The sequence below is a fragment of the Tursiops truncatus genome, chromosome 1 (assembly GCF_011762595.2).
Source record: "Tursiops truncatus isolate mTurTru1 chromosome 1, mTurTru1.mat.Y, whole genome shotgun sequence".
Classification (NCBI taxonomy): domain Eukaryota; kingdom Metazoa; phylum Chordata; class Mammalia; order Artiodactyla; family Delphinidae; genus Tursiops; species Tursiops truncatus.
This window is the reverse complement of record NC_047034.1, coordinates 64,395,113-64,416,874: the sequence shown is the minus strand read 5'-3', so window position 1 is coordinate 64,416,874 and position 21,762 is coordinate 64,395,113. Positions and strand designations below refer to the sequence as shown.

The following is a 21,762-nucleotide window of genomic DNA, read 5'->3' as shown; positions in this document are numbered from 1 at the left end:
GACTCAGTTTTTGTGTTTCTAAAATGGGGATAATTCTATACAAGTATAAATAAGATAATATATTAAAAAAGTATAGTGTCTGGAACATAGTATTCACACCGTAATTCAGCTATAATATAGTAAGGTTCAGTATATTATATATTATTTATTATTATTATTATTATTATTTTCATGATCAGATCCATGGTTTGGAGGAATTCCTCTAGTGATTTTCTTGAAGATGAGCTGAATTCAAAGAAACGGTAGGAGACCACTGTTGAGGTGTGTGCTTCTCAAACTGGGGAAATACAGAATAAGTATGAAAAACCTTCCCCATTTTACTCAGATATTTGGAGGAAGATATTCTTATTTTAAGATAAACATTGGTATGTGATGGAATAGACTACAGCAGGAGGTTTTGGAGCCATTTCGTGCTTTTGATGGTGTGCACCAGGGCTGTGAGTCCATGCTCTCCTTCTAGGAGGGTTGCTTGGCCATGATTTAGGGAAAGCATCAGTATGGAGTTGCACTGTCTAGTCTGTGGCTTCTTGATTTTAAATTTAAATTAATTAAAATTAAAGTAAATAAAATTTAAAACTTTAGCACTCCAGTTATACGAGCCCTATTTCAGCCACTCGATAGCCACATGCAGCTGATGGCTGCTATATTGGAGAACAGAGAACATTTATTTTCCTCATTGCAGAAAGTGCTGTTGGACAACACTACTAAGACCATTATATGACAGACTGTGGTTCCTCTAAACCCATTTCAAAAACAACAGTGACACTAAGGATGGAACAAAAGGGATAGATTTGAAAAATAGAACTGGGAAGACTTGCTCTGGGGCCTACCTTCCTCAAATTCCCATCATGCAAGAGCTCTTAATACACGCCTCCTTTTTAGTGGGGCTTTTTAATCCAATCTGCCCAATTTCTGATGCTGGGTGACCCAGAAACTCAGCATGATTTGGGAAAGTGGCTTAGGCTTGGCATAATCTGGACAGATGTGGTTAACACCTATGGACAGAGAGTGTTTATCCAGTAAGAGAACAAGAAGAACTGAGAATCGCTCCCAGATGCTGGCGCATGCTAGGTACTCAAATATTTGAAGGAATAAACAAACGAATGAAGGGACGAACAGATTAGCAAATACAATGAACTCTGTATCGATGGTGATGTCATTATATAATATGGAAAGAAAAGAAAATGGAGCTGGTTTGGGTGAAATGTGATACTAGTCTTAGCAACACAGAGTTTGTTGGAAGTGTCTGGGGTATGCAGTAGTAAATGGGGTGTTGGCTTTTAGGAGAGGCATTTGGTCAGAGATAACACATTTGGTGGTTAGCAACGTATGTGCACAGCGCCTACACTCCACCCTCTTGAGTCACTGTGATTTGAAAGGTTCCATCCCTAAAATTTAATCAACTTCCACATCTCTTAAGTTTACCTGGATAACTGATGATCAGAGCTTTTGGTTGGCTTGAAATAACACATGTTAACTCACCGAGCTGAAAACGCTTCCAGCCAAAGCAAAGAAACCAGGTGTCTTCGTTCAAATAACCTTATAGTCAGAATTATATTATTTTTACTGAGTTTCTTGAAATTCTGCAAAATCCTACTTCTGGGGCTTCAAAGGCCCTAGATTGAGACAGCCACTGCACAAGGTGCTAAGTGCATTCATCTGAGTAGATGAGACCACCTAAAGGAAGATTGCACATCACCAGGAGGAGAGAGCCGGGAACAGCTTGTCTGCACCATCCCTGCACCCCAGCTCATTCCAGAGAGGCTTCCTATGAGCTCAGTTGGAAGAGTCCCAAGAAATACACTGTAATGCTAATGCAAACAACTCCCAATTAGGGGAGCCTTCAGGGGCCACTTCCCCAGGCCTAAAACAACTGTTTTCTTTAGGCCAAGAGGAAGCCAGAGGTTATCCAAAGACTAGCTTGGAGACCGGGTTAGCCACTTGGCTACCATCCTCAAATTCCCATCATGCAAGAGCTCTTAATACACGCCTCCTTTTTAGTTGGGCCTTTTAATCCAATCTGCCCAATTTCTGATGCTGGGTGACCCAGAAACTCAGCATGATTTGGGAGGGTGACTTGGGCTTGGCATAATCTGGGCAGATGTGGTTAATACCTATGGACAGATGGTGTTCATCCGGTAAAATCAGGCACTTTATTATGTTAATTAATCCAAGTGGGACCCGGAAAATACAATATTAGCTGAATTTCCTGTCTAGCAAGGCGATTGGTGCTTTCTGTTGGCTTAAATCAGAAAATTCAATATCCTGGCATAACCAGGGATGTTCTGGAAATTTTTCTTCCCCATAAGGAAAAGCCTTTGATAAAAGCTAGAAAGGCAGAAGTGCTAATGGAGCTAATTTAAAGATAGAGACCCCACCCCCTCAAGGAGGGCCAGCCAGCATCTGCAAGGAGCCAGGCATCCCTAAGCAAACCCCAGCTATCCTCAGGCCTTAGCAGGGAGGAGGCAACAAAGTGATTCTCACTTTAAATTAGTTCAATTAGCACTTTTTCTTTTAAGAAGAAAAACGCTTTTATTCAAAAAGTGGTTTTCTTCATTTTAGCAACCTATATATTAAAAAGATTTCTGTGGGCTTATGTTTTACCATTTAGCAGCTGTTCCTGCTTAGAAAGTGCTGCTTTTCTCCTTTCAAGGGAGGTCAAGTAGTCAGGGGGTTAATTTCCATCCTTTCTCGCCCCCCTTCCCCATGCCTTTTAAAAATGTTGCATGCACCTATATGGGGATAGAACAGAGAGAAAATAACTTTTAAAAAAATATTTATTTATTAATTTGGTTGCTATGGGTCTTAGTTGAGGCAGGCAGTCTCCTTAGTTGCAGCAGGTGGGCTCCTTAGTTGTGGCTCACAGGATCCTTTGTTGCGGCACATGGGCTCCTTAGTTGCAGCATGCGTGTGGGATCTAATTCCCTGACCAGGGATCAAACACGGGCCCCCTGCATTGGGAGCATGGAGTCTTAACCACTGTGCCACCAGGGAAGTCCAGACAACTTATTTTTAACTTATGGCTACAGAGTGTCTGTGTAATTGCCAGGAGGCAATCTGTATACAAAAAAGAGGCTGGGTTTTGTAGTCAGGCAGACCTGAATTGATACTTTGGCCCTATAACCTACTAGTTGAGTGACCTTTGAACTCAGTTCTTCATTGGTAAATGGGAATAACCATAGCTACCTCACTAGTTGTGAAAAGTGAATAATTTGAATTGATGGCTCTGAGGGCGTATGGCCCAAGGCCTGGAACCTGGTAGGAAGAATCCCCAGTAAGTCCTAGTATTTGTCATGTACCAGGCACTGTGCTGAGTCCTCTCTGTGTATGACCTGATTTCTCCCTGTCACCCCGTGAGGTCAGTTTGACTCTTTTGACTGTCATTTGAAGAAGCTGAAGTTTGAAGAGGCACCCCAAATCACCCAGCTGGTACTCAGCTGGTCCAGGGTTCAAAACCAACATGGTGGAATTTTGAAACTTCATGCCCCTCACCGCTCTGTATAAATATTTGTATAATACATGTGATTGTTCTTCTGCTTAGTGTCCCGACAGTACACAATGAAGTATTTAAAGGACGCTTTCAGCACTGCTTTCAGCATCCAACCCCTTTGCTCAAATCTCCTCTTGTTCACTTTTCACTCAAAAAAGGGTCTTCTCCCAGACGTAGATCCTCTCCTCTCCCTTTTTATATGTATTTGGTGTGAACTTTTTTTTTTCCGTTGTCGTTGTTGTTTCCTTTCTCTTTATGAAGGCGGAAGAGACGGAATTTCAACAAGCAAGCGACGGAAATCCTGAATGAATATTTCTATTCCCATCTCAGCAACCCCTACCCCAGTGAGGAAGCCAAAGAGGAGTTAGCCAAGAAGTGTGGCATCACAGTGTCCCAGGTAAGAAGCCCTCAAAGGGCTCAGCCCATAGCCTGGCCCTGGTGGAGTCACAGTGCAGAGTCTTGGAGGTCTTGCTTTCCTGAACTTTCATGCCTTGTAAGTTCCATCAACTTAAGCCTTAAAATGGCAAGGTCAACACATAATGTGCATAAGAGAGTTTCCAAGGCAGTACCTGGAAAAACTTGAGAGGAACCAGCAGAAGTAGGAGAAGACTAAGTACAGTGTAAAAACAGGGACAGGGTTCTTCCCTCTGAGCTCTCCGTTGCTTCAAATGGGTGAAGAATTCTACATGTACTTGGAAAGCCATCTGAATTTCTCGTGTTATTTTCTCAAGCATGCTCAATTCCTTGGCCCATTTTTTTGCCCAACCCAGGAACTTTAAGAGTCAGTGAATGGAACTTTTAAATGAAAGGGACTCAAATGTCCTCTCTTGATGTCCTCACTCTGTAACTGATGGAGTGTAGGAATTTTAACGTGTCACTATGCTTGCATTGGAATGATTGCACAAAATGTCACTGAGTGCCCCCTTCCCCCAAAGAGCAATAACCGTAACAGGTGCCTGTTGACGTGGAAAGGTACGTGACATAAAATTTTTATGGACCTGGAGTGTTCAGCATTAATATGAAGTAGAAAGGTCAGCAAGTTTTATATGTGTCTACATTTTGTCTACACAAAGGATCCATCCAAACTTCTTACTCTGTCTGAACCTCAAATACCACCACCAGTCTCTAGTTGAGACCAGTAGGGATAGTCAAGAAACCTCTCAGAGAAAGCTTTCCTCAGAATTATGTCACGTGCAAGAGAATCAAATGTACTAGTGTTTCCAAAAAGGGCAAGGGGGAGGGGGAAGTTGGGGAGAAGAGGCCTACTTTAGTGAAAAACTTCACTTAACATTTTGTAAATGAAGTAGATGCTGTTTTGTATAAACTGAGCATCTGTACTTCCTTGAGCTGAATCCTGGCTTCTGCTACTCCCCGCCGGGTGCTGATCCCATCAACCTGTGTTTAGCTAAGCAGAATTAGGTCTAGTCAAAATAAAGAACTCCACACAGGGGATCTGCAATGAAGAGATTGCCGGGCTCTCCCCAGCACTCTATGTGTGATTTTTGCAGCAGCCTTGGAAACCTCCTTTCAGACAAGGCAGAAAGAATCGTCTCCTTTTTAACCTGGACCTTCCTCAGGTACTTGGACCCAGCAGAAGGTCGTTTCCAGTCTTGGCAACCCTGGGAGAGCAGAACATCGGTGGTCTAATTCAGGTGGCCTGATTGTTATCTAGGTTTCTAAGCATTCTTGTCCAAATCTAGACTCATTGTCCACAAGTAAAGTGAACCGATGTTTTGTGGTGCTTGCTGCATGTTTCCAGGTATAAACCATACCACTAACCCACAAACAGTGAATTTCGGTCATGGAATCTTCTGCTGCTAAAGTTGAAAATCACTATATTGTTTGAATTCAAATTCTGGGATTTGGAATTCCAAATCCGTATTGAAAATAGAATGAACTCTTCAGGATCTAGTCTGTATTGTGTGTGAATAAAAAATGGAATCTTGGCCTATTCCAGCAACCTTCACATCCTTCATTATGGAAATCCAGGGTGCAAATAGTGTGTCCATTAAAATGATGATTTACATATATTGTATCACCTTTCTCTTTCCCCTATCCATCCCAGGGCGATACCATTCTTCCTTCCCCATCACATCACTTCCTCCCAACAATAACCAGACTGTTCTACCATTGCCACACAAGTTCCAGTGGGAGACAACATGATATCCTAGAACGAGCATTTGCTAGGAGCGTGTTCATGCTGAGTCAACCGTGGGATTTTAGGAACTCACTCTTTCTATTTGGGTCTTCGTTGCCCCATCTCCAGTCATGGTTGGTTGGACCACATGATATATTAAATCTCCCTCTATCTCTAGTTCTCAGATCTAGGAGATGCCTTTGACTGTATCTTTCTTGTTTTTTGTTTGTCGCTTTGGGTTTTTTTAAAACTAAATTTATTTATTTTTGGCTGAGTTGGGTCTTTGTTGCTGGGCACAGGCTTCCTCTAGTTGCGGCGAGCGGGGGCTACTCCTTGTTGCGGTGTGCGGGCTTCTCATTGTGGTGGCTTCTCTTGTTGCGGAGCACTGGCTCTAGGCACGTGGGCTTCAGTAGTTGTGGCTCGCGGGCTCTAGAGCACAGGCTCAGTAGTTGTGGCTCACGGGCTTAGTTGCTCCGCAGCATGTGGGATCGTCCTGGATGAGGGTTCGAACCCGTGTCCCCTGCATTGGCAGGTGTCCCTGTGCCACCAGGGAAGCCCTGTTTTGGGGTGTTTTTTTTTTTTGTTGTTGTTAATAATCACCCTCCATCTTGAAATTCTCCTACTTTGGCTTTCTTGACATTGTTCTCTCTGGAGTTTTCTCCTTCCTCTTGGGCCACTCCTGCTCAGTCTTCTTAGAGGATCTGCCGTCTCTACCTATCCTAAAAGTATTGTTCTTTCATTAACCCCCATCTCATCATGTCCTAGCCCATGGTCCTTAATTATTTTTAAGACACATATTCTTTTAAAATCCACTTACTAGTGAGTCCTCCTGTGATTCCCAAACAAAAATATGCTCAGACACAGAAACCCATCTATTGACCATCCTCTCCTTTGATCCCAGAACAGCCCTTCCTCTATTCTAATGCTTGGAGTGCTGCTTGGAGTGTGATCTACAGAAGGCAGCATCAGCTGGGCGCTTGTTAGAAATGTAAACTCTTGGGTCTTACTGTATAGCACAGGGAACTATACTCAATATTTTGTAATAACCTATAAGAGAAAAATAAATCTGAAAAAGAATATACGTATATATTTGTGTGTGTGTGTGTGTGTGTATATATATATATATGTAACTGAATCACTGTGCTGTACACCTAAACCTAACACGATGTTGTAAATCAACTATACTTCAATTTAAAAAAAATTTCTTGGGTCTCACCCCAGTCCTGAATCAGAATCTCTGGTGGAAAGGAGAGGAGGCTAGGGATCTGTCTTCATAAGCCCTCCATGCACACTTGACTTTGAAAAGTGCTGTTCTACACAGTGAATTGGAGTGGCCCCCTCCGTGCTCACAGCTGCAAATATACTTCTCTTTAAATATCCCCATGAGACTTCTCTCCTGGAATGCCGAACTCATATATCTTACTTCCCACTGGACTTCACCATGGCTCTGCCCACGGGCTCTTCAAACTTAATGTCCAAAATGTGAACCAAACTTTCCCCGGAGAATCAGTGATTCCTTCTGCATTATCTGTCTCGGAGTAAGTCAGTCATCTCTGTATCCCTAGTGCCTAGCACATAGTAGACCTTGTCAATGATTGTTGAACAGTGGGTTAATTAATGAAAACACCGATTCTATACATTGTTCAGGGCATATGACATCCCCCTAGTGGACGATGCAGGAAATGCCTGAACTGACCCAGCATCTTCCCTGCATGAGCATCTATTCTCCTGTAGAAAGGAATCATCCCAGGACCGGTCCCTTCTCCACCCTCTTCCTTCTCACCTTCTCTCATGTAGCCAATTTATTAGAGCACAGGCATTTTCTTTCCTCCTCAAAAGTCGTTCCAAACTTCCTTCATCTTTCCCCCTTTCTTCCAGCTCATCCAGTTACCTCAGAAAAAATCTCCCTGCCTCTTTTCCTCTCTCTCTGTTCCACTTAGACGTCAAAACCCAACCACAACGATGATTGATTCCTATGAATAGTGAAAGTTACAGCAAGAAAAGCATGAGTTTGGGAGTGAAATTAGATAGGCAGTGGCCCCTGAATGGACCCAGAAATGCCCTTCCTCTTCCAGTTTAACTCTCTTTCTGTAGGCACCAGCATTTACAATAAATAAAGCATTTTCTCTTGAGTTTCTCTCTTGTTTACTAATATTGCAATGCTATGTTTTGATTTTTATTACAGAGGCTTGGCATTTCTGCTTCAGTATGAGCTGTATGGGTCTATGAGGGATAGCCTTATAAGATTTTTAAATTTAGCTAATCCACTTTAAAAATAAGTGTAGTTTTGCAAGAATTTTCTTTATCTGCCATTGTTGGGGTAAATTAAATTACATGTAAGCTATGGTACATGTGTTACCAACTTCTCCTTCTCTCACCAAATTCATGGTTTGTTTTGTAATTGTATAAACCCACAATATTTTAGTTTGAAATCACATCTGAAATATGGGGTATAAAACTCTGCTTCCTAAGGCAGGATTATGGGAGTAAAACTTGAATTTCACTGTGTCTCCACTTGTGTCTGGCAGAGGTCTTGGTATAAAGAGAACGGGCATAGAATCAAGCCAGGACAGCCGCTGTGAGCCACATGAAGGAAATAGGTTAACAAATGAAAGTAAATTACATTTATTTTGTGTATTATTGTTAACATTTAAAGCCTGGAATTCAAAGGAGTAATCAGTGCTAGGCTTCAGTTTTTCCTCATATAGATAACACCAAGCTTTGCACAAAATACTTAGTGAAATTTATTGGATTGAATTATATTGATCCTAAGGTCAGTAGTACAATGCAGCTAAGAATCTAGTCCATATTAAAGTTATTTAACTAATAAAAATGTGAAATTAATCCATCCATGAAAGCACCCATATGTTGATATAGATTTCTTTGAATATTTAAAGGTCTGTATAATTTGATTGCCCAAAGTCAGCTTTAGCATTGGTAAGTAACAGGCATTTCTCCTGAAATGCTAGGTTTATTTTAGTGTCCTATACTTAAGAGGTAAGCAGATTTAAAATGCTCGCCCTAAACTACAAGGGTCCTAGTTAAATGAGCAGCTCCTCCCTAGAAAAATCTTTGTCACAGTGGTTTTGCTAGATTGTGTTATATTAAGCAAGAGAATCTCATTTTATGTAGTTGCTCCTCTCCAAGCCCTTCCTTCAGATCTTTTAATTGATGTTGCAGAATCAGAGCTAGGATGAGACCAATTAGCCTACCTCTTCAACCCTCTCATAAGCTCTTCCTTTTCCTCTGTGATATTTGTGCGGGATGAACTGGTAACTTTCTCGTCTTCTTTTAAACCTCTCTAGGTATCAAACTGGTTTGGAAATAAACGAATCCGGTACAAGAAGAACATAGGTAAATTTCAAGAGGAAGCCAATATTTATGCTGCCAAAACAGCTGTCACTGCTACCAATGTGTCAGCCCATGGAAGCCAAGCTAACTCACCGTCAACTCCCAATTCAGCTGGTTAGTTTTTTCTTTGAATTGGGGGAAATGTTCTCCATTTTTATATGTGCTTTTCCTACACTGGGGTTTTCTTTTAATTCTTTAGGCTATGGATGGGTTGATTTATGTATTTGATTGTCTTTTTTACTGTTGATGCGCCTTTGGGTTTTTCTTTTCATTTCCAAAAAGCAATGTGTTTTGCTGTTTATAAGATGGACGTGTCTGAGGGTTTGCACTAATGTGTCTCTTTAAGTCGGACAGAGGTAAATTGGTTGGTTTTGATGAGGAGACCACTAAATTCTCCTTTCAGAGATTCTAATAAGTAAGCTCGACTTAATATTTTGAGATAGTCCCTTGGGGTTCAGGCATTTAGTCTGTCTCATACAAAGTTGTTGTCCTTATCTATTTTGCTGTTCCTATCACATGATGTCTGGGTCATCTACTAGCATGCATTCTTTGAAGGAATATTCACTCTTCTTTAAATATCTTATTAAAATGTTCTGGTCTGCAAAGCCAACTATGGTGATTGCTATCCATTTTTTATAGTTATCGTTCTTTACTGTTTTATTGTGTTGGTTTTCTTTATGTAAACTACAAAGAAAATTGCCAGTCATTAATTCAAATGATTTCAGATTCCAGTTTTTCTGTTACAGTATCAGTCACGTGCTGTACTCCTGGTTTTATTTTAGTAAATGTGCGTTGTATCACTAATTTCAGAGTTAGGCTAACGTAATATATTTTGGGGGTGTGCCTTGTACCACCAGTTCTTAATTTCCACATGTGAAAAGAATAATCAGTAATGCATAAAAAATGTAACCTTGGTGTTTGTATGCTATGGAAGGCATGCATGTTGGTGCTTTTTTTTTTAAAGGGAAAACCAGAAATATTTCTTATTAAATAAGTATTTATTTATTAAATAAGGCTTTATTAAATAAGTTAGATTAAGATATTTCTCCCCATAATGAACCAGATGCATTGATTTTGGCTGTGGGGTACATATCTAAGAAAATTGATGCCCCAACTTTAAAGGGTCACAAATTAAATATGTTAGATCATAATATGACTTTTAAATCTAATTTCTAACATTTGGGGGTATGTGGTGTCTTTGACCTCCCCGCCTGTTTGCCCACTAAAATAAGTCCTCTTTCTACCCTGTGGTAGATTGTTATTGGAGGCATGTAAGGCTCCACACACTAGTGTCTTCTGTGAGCTTCTAGATGCTTCTAATTTGTTATCATAAAGTTCTCCAAGTCACTGGGCTGTACCATCACAGCTTTCTTTTGTTTAAATGGAATCATGCATGAAGAGTGGCCTGGGCTTTGTAAACATGGATATGGTAAGACAATGTAGAATTCAATCCAGTTTCATTTTTCCCAGCACTCCAGATTAGGTAACCATGGAGAGCATATTTGCTTTTTGAGGTTTTGTGTGTGTGTGTGTGTGTGTGTGTGTGTGTGTGTGTGTTTCCTTCTCTTCTCATCATGGTATGATTGACAAAGGATCAAGGCTAACAGGTTCAATAACCAGAGAGTTTCCTTCATCCCCATCTGGTCAATTATTAAGCATTTCAGACCCAGCAACGCTAGTTGAATTGTACTGCTAGGCAGACATTTTCACTTGTCTCTTTGGAAGAAGTACAATTCTGTCAACATTAGCAAAAACACATTCGATACTCTTGCAAAGGTTATCATAATGTAAAACAGATATCAAAATGACTTTTTCCTGTCCCTGATATATCTGCATCGCAGATGGCTTAGCATGATTTATGAACAGTCTTTAGAAGGGCCCCGTGGACTCCCTTCATTACTAAATCCCTTTTTCTTCTTTCCTAAAGTACTTGAAAAGAGAAAAGTGAGCGTTTTAACCCCCTCGTCTGCATTTAAGAATTATTTTGGCTCTCTTGGAATATCAGTATGTGATTACAGTTTTCTAAGGAATTTTTCTGGTGGCTTAAACTTCATGTGACTATTCTGAGCACAGAGTAAATTATTATGGAAAATTTGAGCTAAGCTTTCCAGTGGTGCCTAAGTTGTTAGAAATAATATGCAGAGGAACCCCTTTGTAGTGCTTTTTCTAAAATAGAGACAAAAGAAAATACTATTGTATATGTGCAATAGCGTGGAATTTTAAAAGATAAATGGTTTAACAGGAGAAGTTATAAATGGGTTTTTCTATCTTTTCTTTGCTCTTAACACAACCCAAATCGCTACACAGATAGAGGGAGAACTTTCAAATGTTTCAGCTTTGCACATAGGGTGTTTATAATGTTGTATACCAGCTCTTTGATAATTCCGAAGGGTAAATAATAATTGAACTAGCAAGTTTTAAATAAGAGGTTAGGAAGTGAAAATATATTTTAGTTGAGTTTAGAGTTCTGGAACCTGGGAACTTTTTATATCCTCAGTATAGAAGCAGGAGTTTTTTCCAGAAGCTTTACTAAATATAAATACTCATTTCTACTGCAAGGAAGATATTTTGCAAGTAAATCTTATTCCTTCTAGAGGCTTTTGTGTGGAGAGCAGTACTTCAGTATCTTTATTTAGGCCTCTTCTAAATATTCCTCTTTGTTGATGTATGCCTGGCCTCCTATTTCCTTAAGCATAATTCATAAAAATCACGTAGGGCTGGAGCCTGTGAGGAATGAACAAGTATTTCGAGATACTTGGAATGCTTCATATTTTATACCAGCAGAGTTGGGCAAAATGGATGGAGCAAGGAGGAAACATAGAGAGAAGACAAGAAAATTAAGTTTTGAAAAAAAAGAAACAAAAATGGGGACCAACTGAAGCAATGGTTAATAACCCTGGGTCCATCATTCTTTTGGAGTGACCTAAAGTGATACCTTCTCAATTTCCTATTTTTGATGAGATTATGAAAGCAAGAGTTAATATCTCAGAAAAATAAGGCCCTTTTAAGAAGGTTGGATTATCTATTTTGGAAGGTTGGAGAACATTTTAATATCCAAGAAGAAAGAAATTGGCTTATGCGTTACAGATATTTTCTGTGGCATAGCATCAGCCTTGATATCTTAGCAGGATCTGTGATTAGCTAAGCAATCCCCGTTTTTTGAGGCTCAGAACCCACAGATTTGAATTCTTTTGCTTAGTTGTATGTGTTTGTGTGTGTCAAGGACAACAGTAGATTCAGCCATGACATTAGTTAGCAGCAAGCCCTTTAACATTTTCTTATTATGCCCCTCATAGGAAGTTTGGTGTTTTTCTGGGTTGGTGGAAGGTTATCATATTAAGGCCCTGGACACTGGCTTCCTAAGAGAAGTTTATGTATAGTACACATGGTTAGAGAGGAGGTAACACATCCAGAGAAGTTGACTGACACTTCTAGTAAAGCCATCGGAACACTCATGGTTTTGTTTTTTAAAACCAGTGAAAGAATTTATCCCCTTGATGTTTTCTGCTGTGTTCGTTCTTCCTATGTTTCTTCCCTTGTGGAAAATGAAAACACGGCCTCCTGGAATTGGAACTCTAGAACCTGGACATGCACACCTGCTGAAGGTTATCTGGTTTCCCATTGAACCAGATAACCTTTCCCTCTTGTACTTTGCCCTGAGTAGAAAGTAATAATGGTTTTATTTTAATTTGGAGAGAAAAGTCTTGAAAAACAGAGAAGTGAGCATAATATAATTAAGCTTACATCCAGCAAAGAGACTCTATCTTTGAGCCTCCAAATGGTATAGGAGGCCAACAGAGTCCAGTATGATCAAACTGGCCACCTAATCTGTGTGACGCCTACCTAGACTTCTAGATTGCAGAAATTAAGGTAATACTTGCCATCCATCTGTTTCCTAAAAATGCTGTGAGTTATAATGAGCTAATACTTTTAAAACACCTCAAGTTCCTTAGGAAGAAAAAGTAAATTCATTCCTGTTCTAGGTCGTGGGTTCTCAATGTCAGTAAAGTTGCCATTTTTGGCTGTCACAGTTGTAGGGGGATGGATGTTCCTGGCATCTATGAGATGGAGACCAGGGATGTGTTTGACCATCCTACAATACGTAAGATATTCCTCCATAACAAAGAATTATCTGGCCCAAAATGTGAATAGTGCCGAGGTCAAGAAACCCCACTCTAGATTGAGCTATTATCATTAGTATTCTATTTGTTGGATTTTGAAGTTAAGGAGACCAGGGATGTGTTTGACCGTCCTACAATACATAAGATATTCCTCCACAACAAAGAATTATCTGGCCCAAAATGTGAATAGTGCCAAAGTCAAGAAACCCCGCTCCAGATTGAGATATTATCATTAGTATTCCATGTTTTGGATTTTGAAGTTAACTGAGTTTCGGTGTTTTTTTTTTTCCCCCTGAGCAAATGTAATTCTCTTGGAGACTCTTTAGAGTAGAAACAGAGTGTTCAGGAAATTGTCTTTTATGAAAATGGCTGTTAGCACATCTCCACATCGTGTTTGCATGAGCAAATGCATCAGAATCTGTAGGTGATCTATCACTTCTCTGTCTAGTTGAGTGCAAGTTTAGCTTTGTACGTGCCCCAGCTGTCTGGATTATGGCTTCAACGAGCTACTTGCCTCCCTTTCCAAGCCAAATTCAGAACCTTTTAACTGGCAAGCACGTCTTAAAATGTGCTTCTAGTCATTGCCATCACTTTATAGCCACCTGCAGGTAAGGTTCCAGACTGACCTTCTCAGCAAACCAGGTAATTCTGTTTTAGTTCTTTGAGAATTCCACAGCACCTCCGAGAGAGCCCACATGCTATTTGTCTATGAATCACATCCTTCCCAGGAGGTTATCCAATCCAGGATAAGTTCGTTCCAACTTCCAGTGCCAGATGAAGAATGAGTCTCCCCCTCATTACTTAGATGTTTGTGTGGACGTGTCTGCCTTATTGCGGTATTCGTGACACCTGGTCTCTTTCCTCAGTGAAATCACTGCCTCTAGTTACTTATCAGAGAAGCAGAAGCCATGGCGGTGTTGTACGTGGGTGTACAGAGACAATGAAATGCTGAAACAGCATGGCCAAAAGCACAGGGACTCCTTCTGCAATTACTGCTCTGATTCAAATGCATTTGTACACGAAGTACATTGATATGTGCATATTTATCTCTATGTACATTAGGCAGCCAGACATATTTACAATTTATCTATGCACATATATTTTTTAAATCATCTGTGTCAATTGCAGTGTGTATCTTGTAAGTGGCACATTCCGTGGCTTCATGGTTCCATGGGTGCCATGTCCCTTGTCATCAGGGTAGCCCTCTGGAAGTTTCTCCCATTTCTCAGTCTGTGTGCTAATTTCCAATAAACCATCAACCAAGCATGTAGAGTGTATGTTTATTACATGGTATTTGGTTGGGAGAGAAATAAGATACCTGGGCTTCAAACTGAATACTCTCGGGGGAAAAAAAATTCTGATATCATATAAACAATTATAATTTGGGTTCTTAGAGCTGCTGGTTCTTGGTTCTGATGACATCTACCTGTGAGCATGTGTTGTAATACTTATTATAAAATGGCTTTTAATATTTAGGTTATATCGCTGTGGTTGAAAGAAAGACTTGAGAGGGATGTAACTAGGACATAGATGCCTGGGTCTTATATATCTTAACATACGAATGTGATCTGTGCTACCCACTGCTTCACCCACACGTTGTGGGGGGGACTGTTTGAAAGATTTGCAGCACGTTAATGGAAGGAGGGTCCAGGCCAAAGCCTCTGCCCACTGATTGGGTGTAAGCCACACCTGGTCAAATCTTGTACCTATTTTGCCTAAGATCCAACTTTTCTAATTCCTTTCAGATAAGCTAAACCGAGAAACGTGTACCAGATGACATACATAGGACATGTTTCAGAGTTAATCAGGACGTCATAATTCTTTGGATGGTGCTTGAGTTGTCCCCCGCCCCCCAGAGAAAGCAGTCCCTTTTTCCCATGAGAAGGGAGTTAAGAGTGGAGGATCCGTCTGTGTAGCAAAATACTCAGCTGGCTCCTTGCATATGGACGGACACCCCAAAGAACAAAGCAGGATGGAGATGTTCCTTAACTTGAGGTTGTCCCCAAGTCAATTGTCTTCAAGTAAATCATTTGGTTCCTCTAAATGGCTCTTGCCTTTGAAGGATGAGGATAGCATGAATAGTTGAGGAGAGTGGCAGAGTTTAGAAGTCATTGCTAGTTAAGTGGTCCTGCCATGGAACAAAAAAACCTTCTGTTCAGCTTAGCTGCAGCTCTTCATGTGAGGCGAGACGGCTCTCTAGGATGGCACAAATCCCTATTTTGGGATAAAAGAGAGTCAGAGCTGGGGCATGAATCATTGTTGGGCGATTCCACACGGATGATGGCTGTCTCAGAATTCAAGGGCAGGAGTGCAATTTGAGCAATATAGGGACGGAAACAATAGAGTGGAACTGACCTGGGTCCCTGAGGTCTCTCCTTTTCCAGGCTAACGTCATGTTTTAACCAAACCTTGCACGTTGAGCTTTCTTTCCTAATGCACTGAGCTGCACGATGGCTTCAGAATAATATTAAGCTCTTCCACGGCCTTGTGTTTAGGTTGAGGGGGGGACTAGGTTTACCACAGTAGAACCGGTGGAACCCGGGTGGTGCCTACAGGCTAAGTCTGGGAGAAAGTTTCAACTCTAGGAGGTGAAAGCAGATAGTTAACTGCTCTTCTGAAGACTCACTTTATTATTATTATTATTACTATCATTTCATATTTCATGCATGCTTGAGAATTCCTGGTCCATTTTCTGTCTCATCTTCCTCCAAAATGGCAGGTGGCAGAGAAGAGCATATTATTCTCACTGATTTTTGCAGTCCTCATGATCCTCTTGGACTGTTTGCCACCCAGCAGGGAACATCACCTTCTTTCTAGAAATCAGGAATGTTGGTGACTCATATCACAGGGCCAGCCCTCCTGTGCAGCGTTACCTTCATGCCCTCCCCTCCCAGGTGCTGCTACCCATGTGAGAGTAGATGGGTGTAGCATTAGTTTATTTAGAATCCAGCTGATAGCTCACGTGCTCCATCGTGGTGGCAGAAGTACCACTGACCAGCCTGTAGTCTCCAGCCCACAGTCCCCCAGCCAATCCTAGAATTTTAGAGACAAGAGAGAGAGACCCTGGGTCTGGAGACTGTCTTCAACTCAAACAGAGCAAGTTGAGAAGAATACATGTTTCCTGTCTCAGCTTGAAGCTGCTAAGGGGAAGCAGACCTATGGGCAACTTGCAGTGAGATGTGGGCTCCGCATAACATCAATGATATGCACCCTTTATTGCTTGCTCTGTTCTTCATGCTACTAACCAGACTCTGTTGATGTTGTTTTGATTTTAGTTTTTATTTGGGGGGGGGTTGCTTTGCATGTCATTCTTCCTCTTGGCTGTTAGTTGCGGGGGTTAAGCCTTTTCCTTTCTGTGATTCAGGTGCCTCACTCTTTCCTTTCCAGGTTCTTCCAGTTCTTTTAACATGTCAAACTCTGGAGATTTGTTCATGAGCGTGCAGTCACTCAATGGGGATTCTTACCAAGGGGCCCAGGTTGGAGCCAACGTGCAATCACAGGTAGGGACCCAGCCAATGTGCCGCCAGGTGAATGCTTTAGCGTCCAAGAGCCCTCAGTCGGATTGGCACCTCCTGCTTCTGTCCAGAGAGAGAGAGACGGACAGACAGAGAGAGATGTAGAGACAAAACCTTACCAACAACCAAACCGAATCAAAGACAACCATTGTCGTGGGGAATCTCGTCCACACTTTGTGAATGCGTCTGGCTCTGGCTTGTCAGTCACCCTAGGAGGGCAGGAGAGCGGCAAGCACGGGGTGAGGTGACTAAGGCCCGTCAGGCAAGTGGACCCAGTGTATTCTTTGCTCATGAAAGGGAAAGGGAGGAGGAGTTGAGTCCATCAGTTCACTTTTCAGGTCCCTCTCTTGTTTGTTGCTTTTCCACACTCAACATCTGCCCAATATAGAGGTCATGAATGACTAGGCACATACCTTAGGATCTCACGTTTTCATTTTAACCTTTGAAAACACCCAGCCAGGTTGACTAAACTCATCTTCTTAGTCATCCTTGAGGTCAAGGGATTTGGGTTTCTGGTGATGAGTCTATAAGTCCATGCTGGGAAACAAAAATCAAGCGTGTGGTTGTAAACCCTCAGCGCTCCCTAGTCGGCAGCTCGCCTTCACGAGAGCTCAGAAGCCATCCTCCTGTGTCAGCACGCAGCCTGATGTGACAGGGTGAGGTCCTGTGCTCTGGGTCAGAATCGCTAGGGAAGTTCTGAGCCAAGCGCATCCAGGCTCCCACCCTGCCAGAGGAGCAGGAAGCTTTACATGCCTGGAAGAGACCACCTGGCCGGTAATTCAGCGCCCTGCTCAGGAAACATTGCCTGGAAACAAGTTCGAGGAGATATAGTCAGACTTCGGTCAGATGACTAAACAGCTGGCCATCATTTAAGTCCTCAGAAAGACAACATTAGTCGCACACTGCTCTCTCTGGGAGGGGCCTGGCCAAGCCCCTCTACACAGAACCTTGACTTTTGTAGGATCCCCAGCAAAGAAGTTAGATAGGATGATCCGGAGGGCAGGGAAAATCCCTTCACTCTCCCCACTCTCAGCCCCTCTATCACCCAGTCCCTGCCGTCTCATGCAGCATTGTTGAATTAGTTTCAGTGTTGGGAATCCCAGCTTTCTTTGACCATTTTTCTGTCTTCCTTACTGAAATCAGAAAGGATAGTGGATTCGGCATAGAGAGGAGGCCCAGCCTCCTCCTAATGGTTCCTTTCCCAGGAAGAATGTCTCCAGTGATCGCATTAATTTGGCGAGCCCAAATGGTAGCCTGTGTGATGATGATGTGCCTCCCTTTCCCTGCATCTCCCTGACTAATTTCCTCTCTGTTGTTGTTCATCTGTTTAGGTGGATACCCTTCGCCATGTTATCAGCCAGACAGGAGGATACAGTGACGGACTCGCAGCCAGTCAGATGTACAGTCCGCAGGGCATCAGTGTAAGAAAACAAGGCTCCCCCCGCCACCCTTTGTTTTTATTCTATCACTATCAATTAGTTCAAAGCCACAGGGCTCAGAACGCCACTTAGTAGGACTTCTTAGCTTTACGGTCACCTATTTCTTGTTTCTGTATCGGTCATGCCGTCGGCAGCATTCTACCCTCAAAAAAAGTGGCGATTGGGCAGGCTTCATGCAGGCAGCTGGCGTCTAGGGCTGTCACACACAATCAGTGTTTGCATGGCACCTGCGGCCACATGCATTCAGCTGAGAGGGGCTGCTAAACAGGTGACACCTAGTACAACAGTGGTAGGAAACGTCCCCACCAGCGGGGGCCTGGGAACCTGGGGAGAAAAACCAGTAGCCGAAATCCATTGCATCCAGGTCTGTGGTCTTAAAAAAAAAAACCTTTCTCCCATCTAAGGACGATTAAAAAAAATTAACACAGAGGCTGGGTATGCTGAAGGGATGGGGAGGGGTGCAGACCATCTTCTACTTGTTCTTGGGTGCGCTGGCGGCTCCTGACTAGCATGAAAATTCATAGCGACAAGCTATGTCGCACAGAGTGAAATCGATCAGACAGACACAAGGAGAATCGAGTGTAGATTTGGGACAGCAATCCAACTTGATTTCTCAGATCAATCGTCCGCTATCTCAGCAGCGGTGACAGCAAGCTGGGACAAGGGGGCAGCCTGGAAAAGGAAGCTGTTCTTTAGATCAGAGGTGATTTCCTGGGCTTTTAGAGGTCATAAGATGCTCCAGTAGAACTATTGGCTCAGAACTGTCTAAGAAAACTATGATTGGATGATGGTGAGGATTTTTTGTTGTTGTTTCTGTTGTTAGGATTAAAGTAAATTGGGGATGGAGGGAAGGAAAGGTAGGCATAGTGTGTTGATGTAATTCTAGCCTATACTAATTGAGGAATGGTATCTGCAGTGAAAAAGGTGATAGCTTTCTAACTCTGCATTGGTGAAATCATATATGACAATGGCCAGACTGGAAGGAAGCAAGAGGATACCAGATGTTTCATCAGATGAGGAACGGTTGAAAAAATTAGGAATTCTTAGCCCATTAAAGAGAAGGTTTGGCTGGTAAGTAATAGTTTGAGACACGCTGTCATCAGTGAGAGAGATTGGATTCATCGTGAATGATGTAAAGGGAGGTAGGATAGATCACTGAGTAGAAGATTCAGGGAAACAGATTTCACTTCAGCATCTCAAGGGCCTTTCTAAGATGCAGTCAGAGTTGTCCAAAGAAGGGATCTTTTGCCTCTGGAAGCCAAGAATTCCCCATCATTGGCGCGTTCAGACATTGTTTGGCTAACTACTTGGTAAGGATGTTGTGGAAGGGAGTTAAGTACCAGGTGATGACTGTCTTGGTGACTTTTAAGGCCCCTTCCAATTAGGAATTCTTTATTTTCTACCTTCCTTAGGCAGAATCTCCTCTGAGTTTATATAATATTTATCAAGTTCCTCTCTGGGATGGAAGGAGGGAGGTTAGAGCTGACCCTGTTAAACATACTCTGGGCACCTGTGTCCCTTTTTTAGAAAGGGTTTCCAGAGCAGAGGGATTTTTCCCTTCTTGTGCTTATACTAATTATTATTCCTGTATTCATGGCTGACTTGTCAGACGCCTGCTTAGAAAAAATCCAAGATACCGTGGTGGAGAATTACGTTCTCAAACATGGATCCCAAATGAATTAAGTTGTTCTGTGTTTGTATGGGGAGGTTTAAGCACATAGGCATTTATCCATTTCCTGGATCTTTTTGAGCTAGAAGATCGGGCTTTCCAGAAAAAGTTTTGCTCTGTATGTAAGTGGAAGAGAGGAACATGAGGAAAGTATAAGAGTGTGGGGAGGAGACTATGGACGCACTCAGAAAGAGAACTGCAGAAAGTCTACATGACTGGGCGGGAAGTGGGGCTGACAGTTCTGCTATTTGGTATCTTTCTTTCCTAATTGGGCAGCACAGGAGAGAGCGGCACTCAGACTCTGGGGGGTCAACGTTGGCCCCTCTGACGTCATCTGGTGGGCTGGGAATCATTTCTGAAATAGTGTAACCAAACATGTGCAGATCATTATGTCTGATTACATAAGCCCACCGCAAAAACTGGGCTGGAAAATGCCACTTGAAAGAGTCTCTCATTTTGCATTAATTTTTTTCCCCTGTGAACTGTTTATTTTATTTCTGGGTCTTTAAGACACAGGGTAAATGAATCAAAGGCCGATCATGATACGGTCTGTTCCTTTGGTATCGATTTTAAGTTGTGCCACCTTGCAGGAGACTAAGCTTGTGGGATGTATTTTTAGAGAGTGGTATTAGATGCCGAAGCATGTGTATGTGCAGAGAGGGGCACTGGCTGCTAGGAGAAATGAGAGAGAGAGAGAAAAGGAGGTAGACAAGAAGAGACAAGGACAGGAATGAGAGATTGGAGCCAATGAATAGAAATAAACAATTCCAAAACCCATGGCAGCAATGGAATTCCCAGCTGGGCTGGATTGTGTTTCATTCAGTGGAGGACATTTTCTGGGCAGCCTTTATCTACTCCCCTGCCTGGATTTTCACAGCACTCACATCTTATCCAACCAGCGTCTATTTTAAATCTTGTAGAGTTCAGACGGCTTGCCTTTAACTGAGGCCACGTAGTGATCGGGTTGCAAGGTGTGGTGGTGAGAGCCCTGCGTTGGGAGTTGGGAGACTCTGGTCCTTGTAACTCTCATGTGCCCATGGGCAGGCGTCAAACCTTGTCTTTTATAAAATGGGGCCGGTAATTCTCACCCTTAGTGCCTTCATGACTGCTTTAGGGAAAATGAGAAACTAGGTAGGAATGGGCTTGGCAAAGCACACGTTTTTCCACATGAATGCAGCATGAAAAGTTACAAGTGATAACTTTCTAATTTGACCTTTTTCCTCCTCTTGTGTGAGCAGTTTTCCCAGTAGGTAGTTCCTAGTGAGGATAGGTTAGGACACAGTTGTCACTTTTTTCTCTTCTGATGGAAAGGTACACTTTTGACAAGGATACAGAGTTATGCAAGGCCTAAGGACCCCCTTCCTTAGCCAGAGTGAGCGTTAAAGACCCTGGGTCTTTAAGACACAGGGTAAGTGAATCAAAGGCTGCTCATGATACGGTCTGTTCCTTTGGTATCAATTTTAAGTTGTGTTAAATTATACCTTTTTGAGTGCTTTGTATTCTCAAATGACAACGGGCAATGCTTACTGGGTTTAGAGTGGCTCTAAGTGATGGAGGGAGGTTACTTCACTTCTCTGTCAGTTAGACAGACTGAAAGATCACTTAGCTATCACATCCACTCTTTGGTTTCCCTTCCCACTGCCACCATCCTCGTTCTAGAAACGGTTCATTAGCTAGGCTATTGTGATTATCTCCTAATTACCGTTACTGCCTTTAGTGTCTCCTTTCTCCTGCACACACCCCCAGAATTTTGTCATTCCTTGCCCAGAAATCAAGAGCACTTCTCTATTGCCCACCTAAGCAAGTTGAATCCCTGAGTCGGACATTTTCAGAGTCTTCCACGCTCCGGCCCCATCTACCTATGCATCCCCCTCACTCCCCAAGTCACACTGACTCTCCCACGCCCAGATCCTCCTTGCTGTTTGTCTTCTTCTCCTTAGCCCTCCTTCCTCTCTTCTCTCCACTTTATCACACACACACTCCCTTGCCTTATGGATATATGCACGGACACACTCAATCAGTCTTTGTCTTTCATTCCCA

The 21,762-nt window shown here is 42.3% G+C and overlaps 1 protein-coding gene across 5 annotated transcripts in view; it reads left to right on the top strand.

Annotated features, from left to right (window-relative positions):
• Nucleotides 1-21,762, top strand: part of PBX1 (PBX homeobox 1) — a 282,866-nt gene that overhangs the window by 236,544 nt on the left and 24,560 nt on the right. For 2 of the 5 annotated variants that reach the window (XM_019931872.3, XM_019931903.3), the window contains 5 exons: nucleotides 180-242; nucleotides 3,752-3,887; nucleotides 8,933-9,092; nucleotides 16,487-16,599; nucleotides 17,946-18,035. In XM_019931872.3, coding sequence (XP_019787431.1) covers nucleotides 180-242; nucleotides 3,752-3,887; nucleotides 8,933-9,092; nucleotides 16,487-16,599; nucleotides 17,946-18,035 — 562 coding nt within the window. The remainder of the gene's footprint in view (nucleotides 1-179; nucleotides 243-3,751; nucleotides 3,888-8,932; nucleotides 9,093-16,486; nucleotides 16,600-17,945; nucleotides 18,036-21,762) is intronic. The other 3 variants (XM_019931887.3, XM_004312527.4, XM_004312529.4) reach the window with 3 other exon arrangements.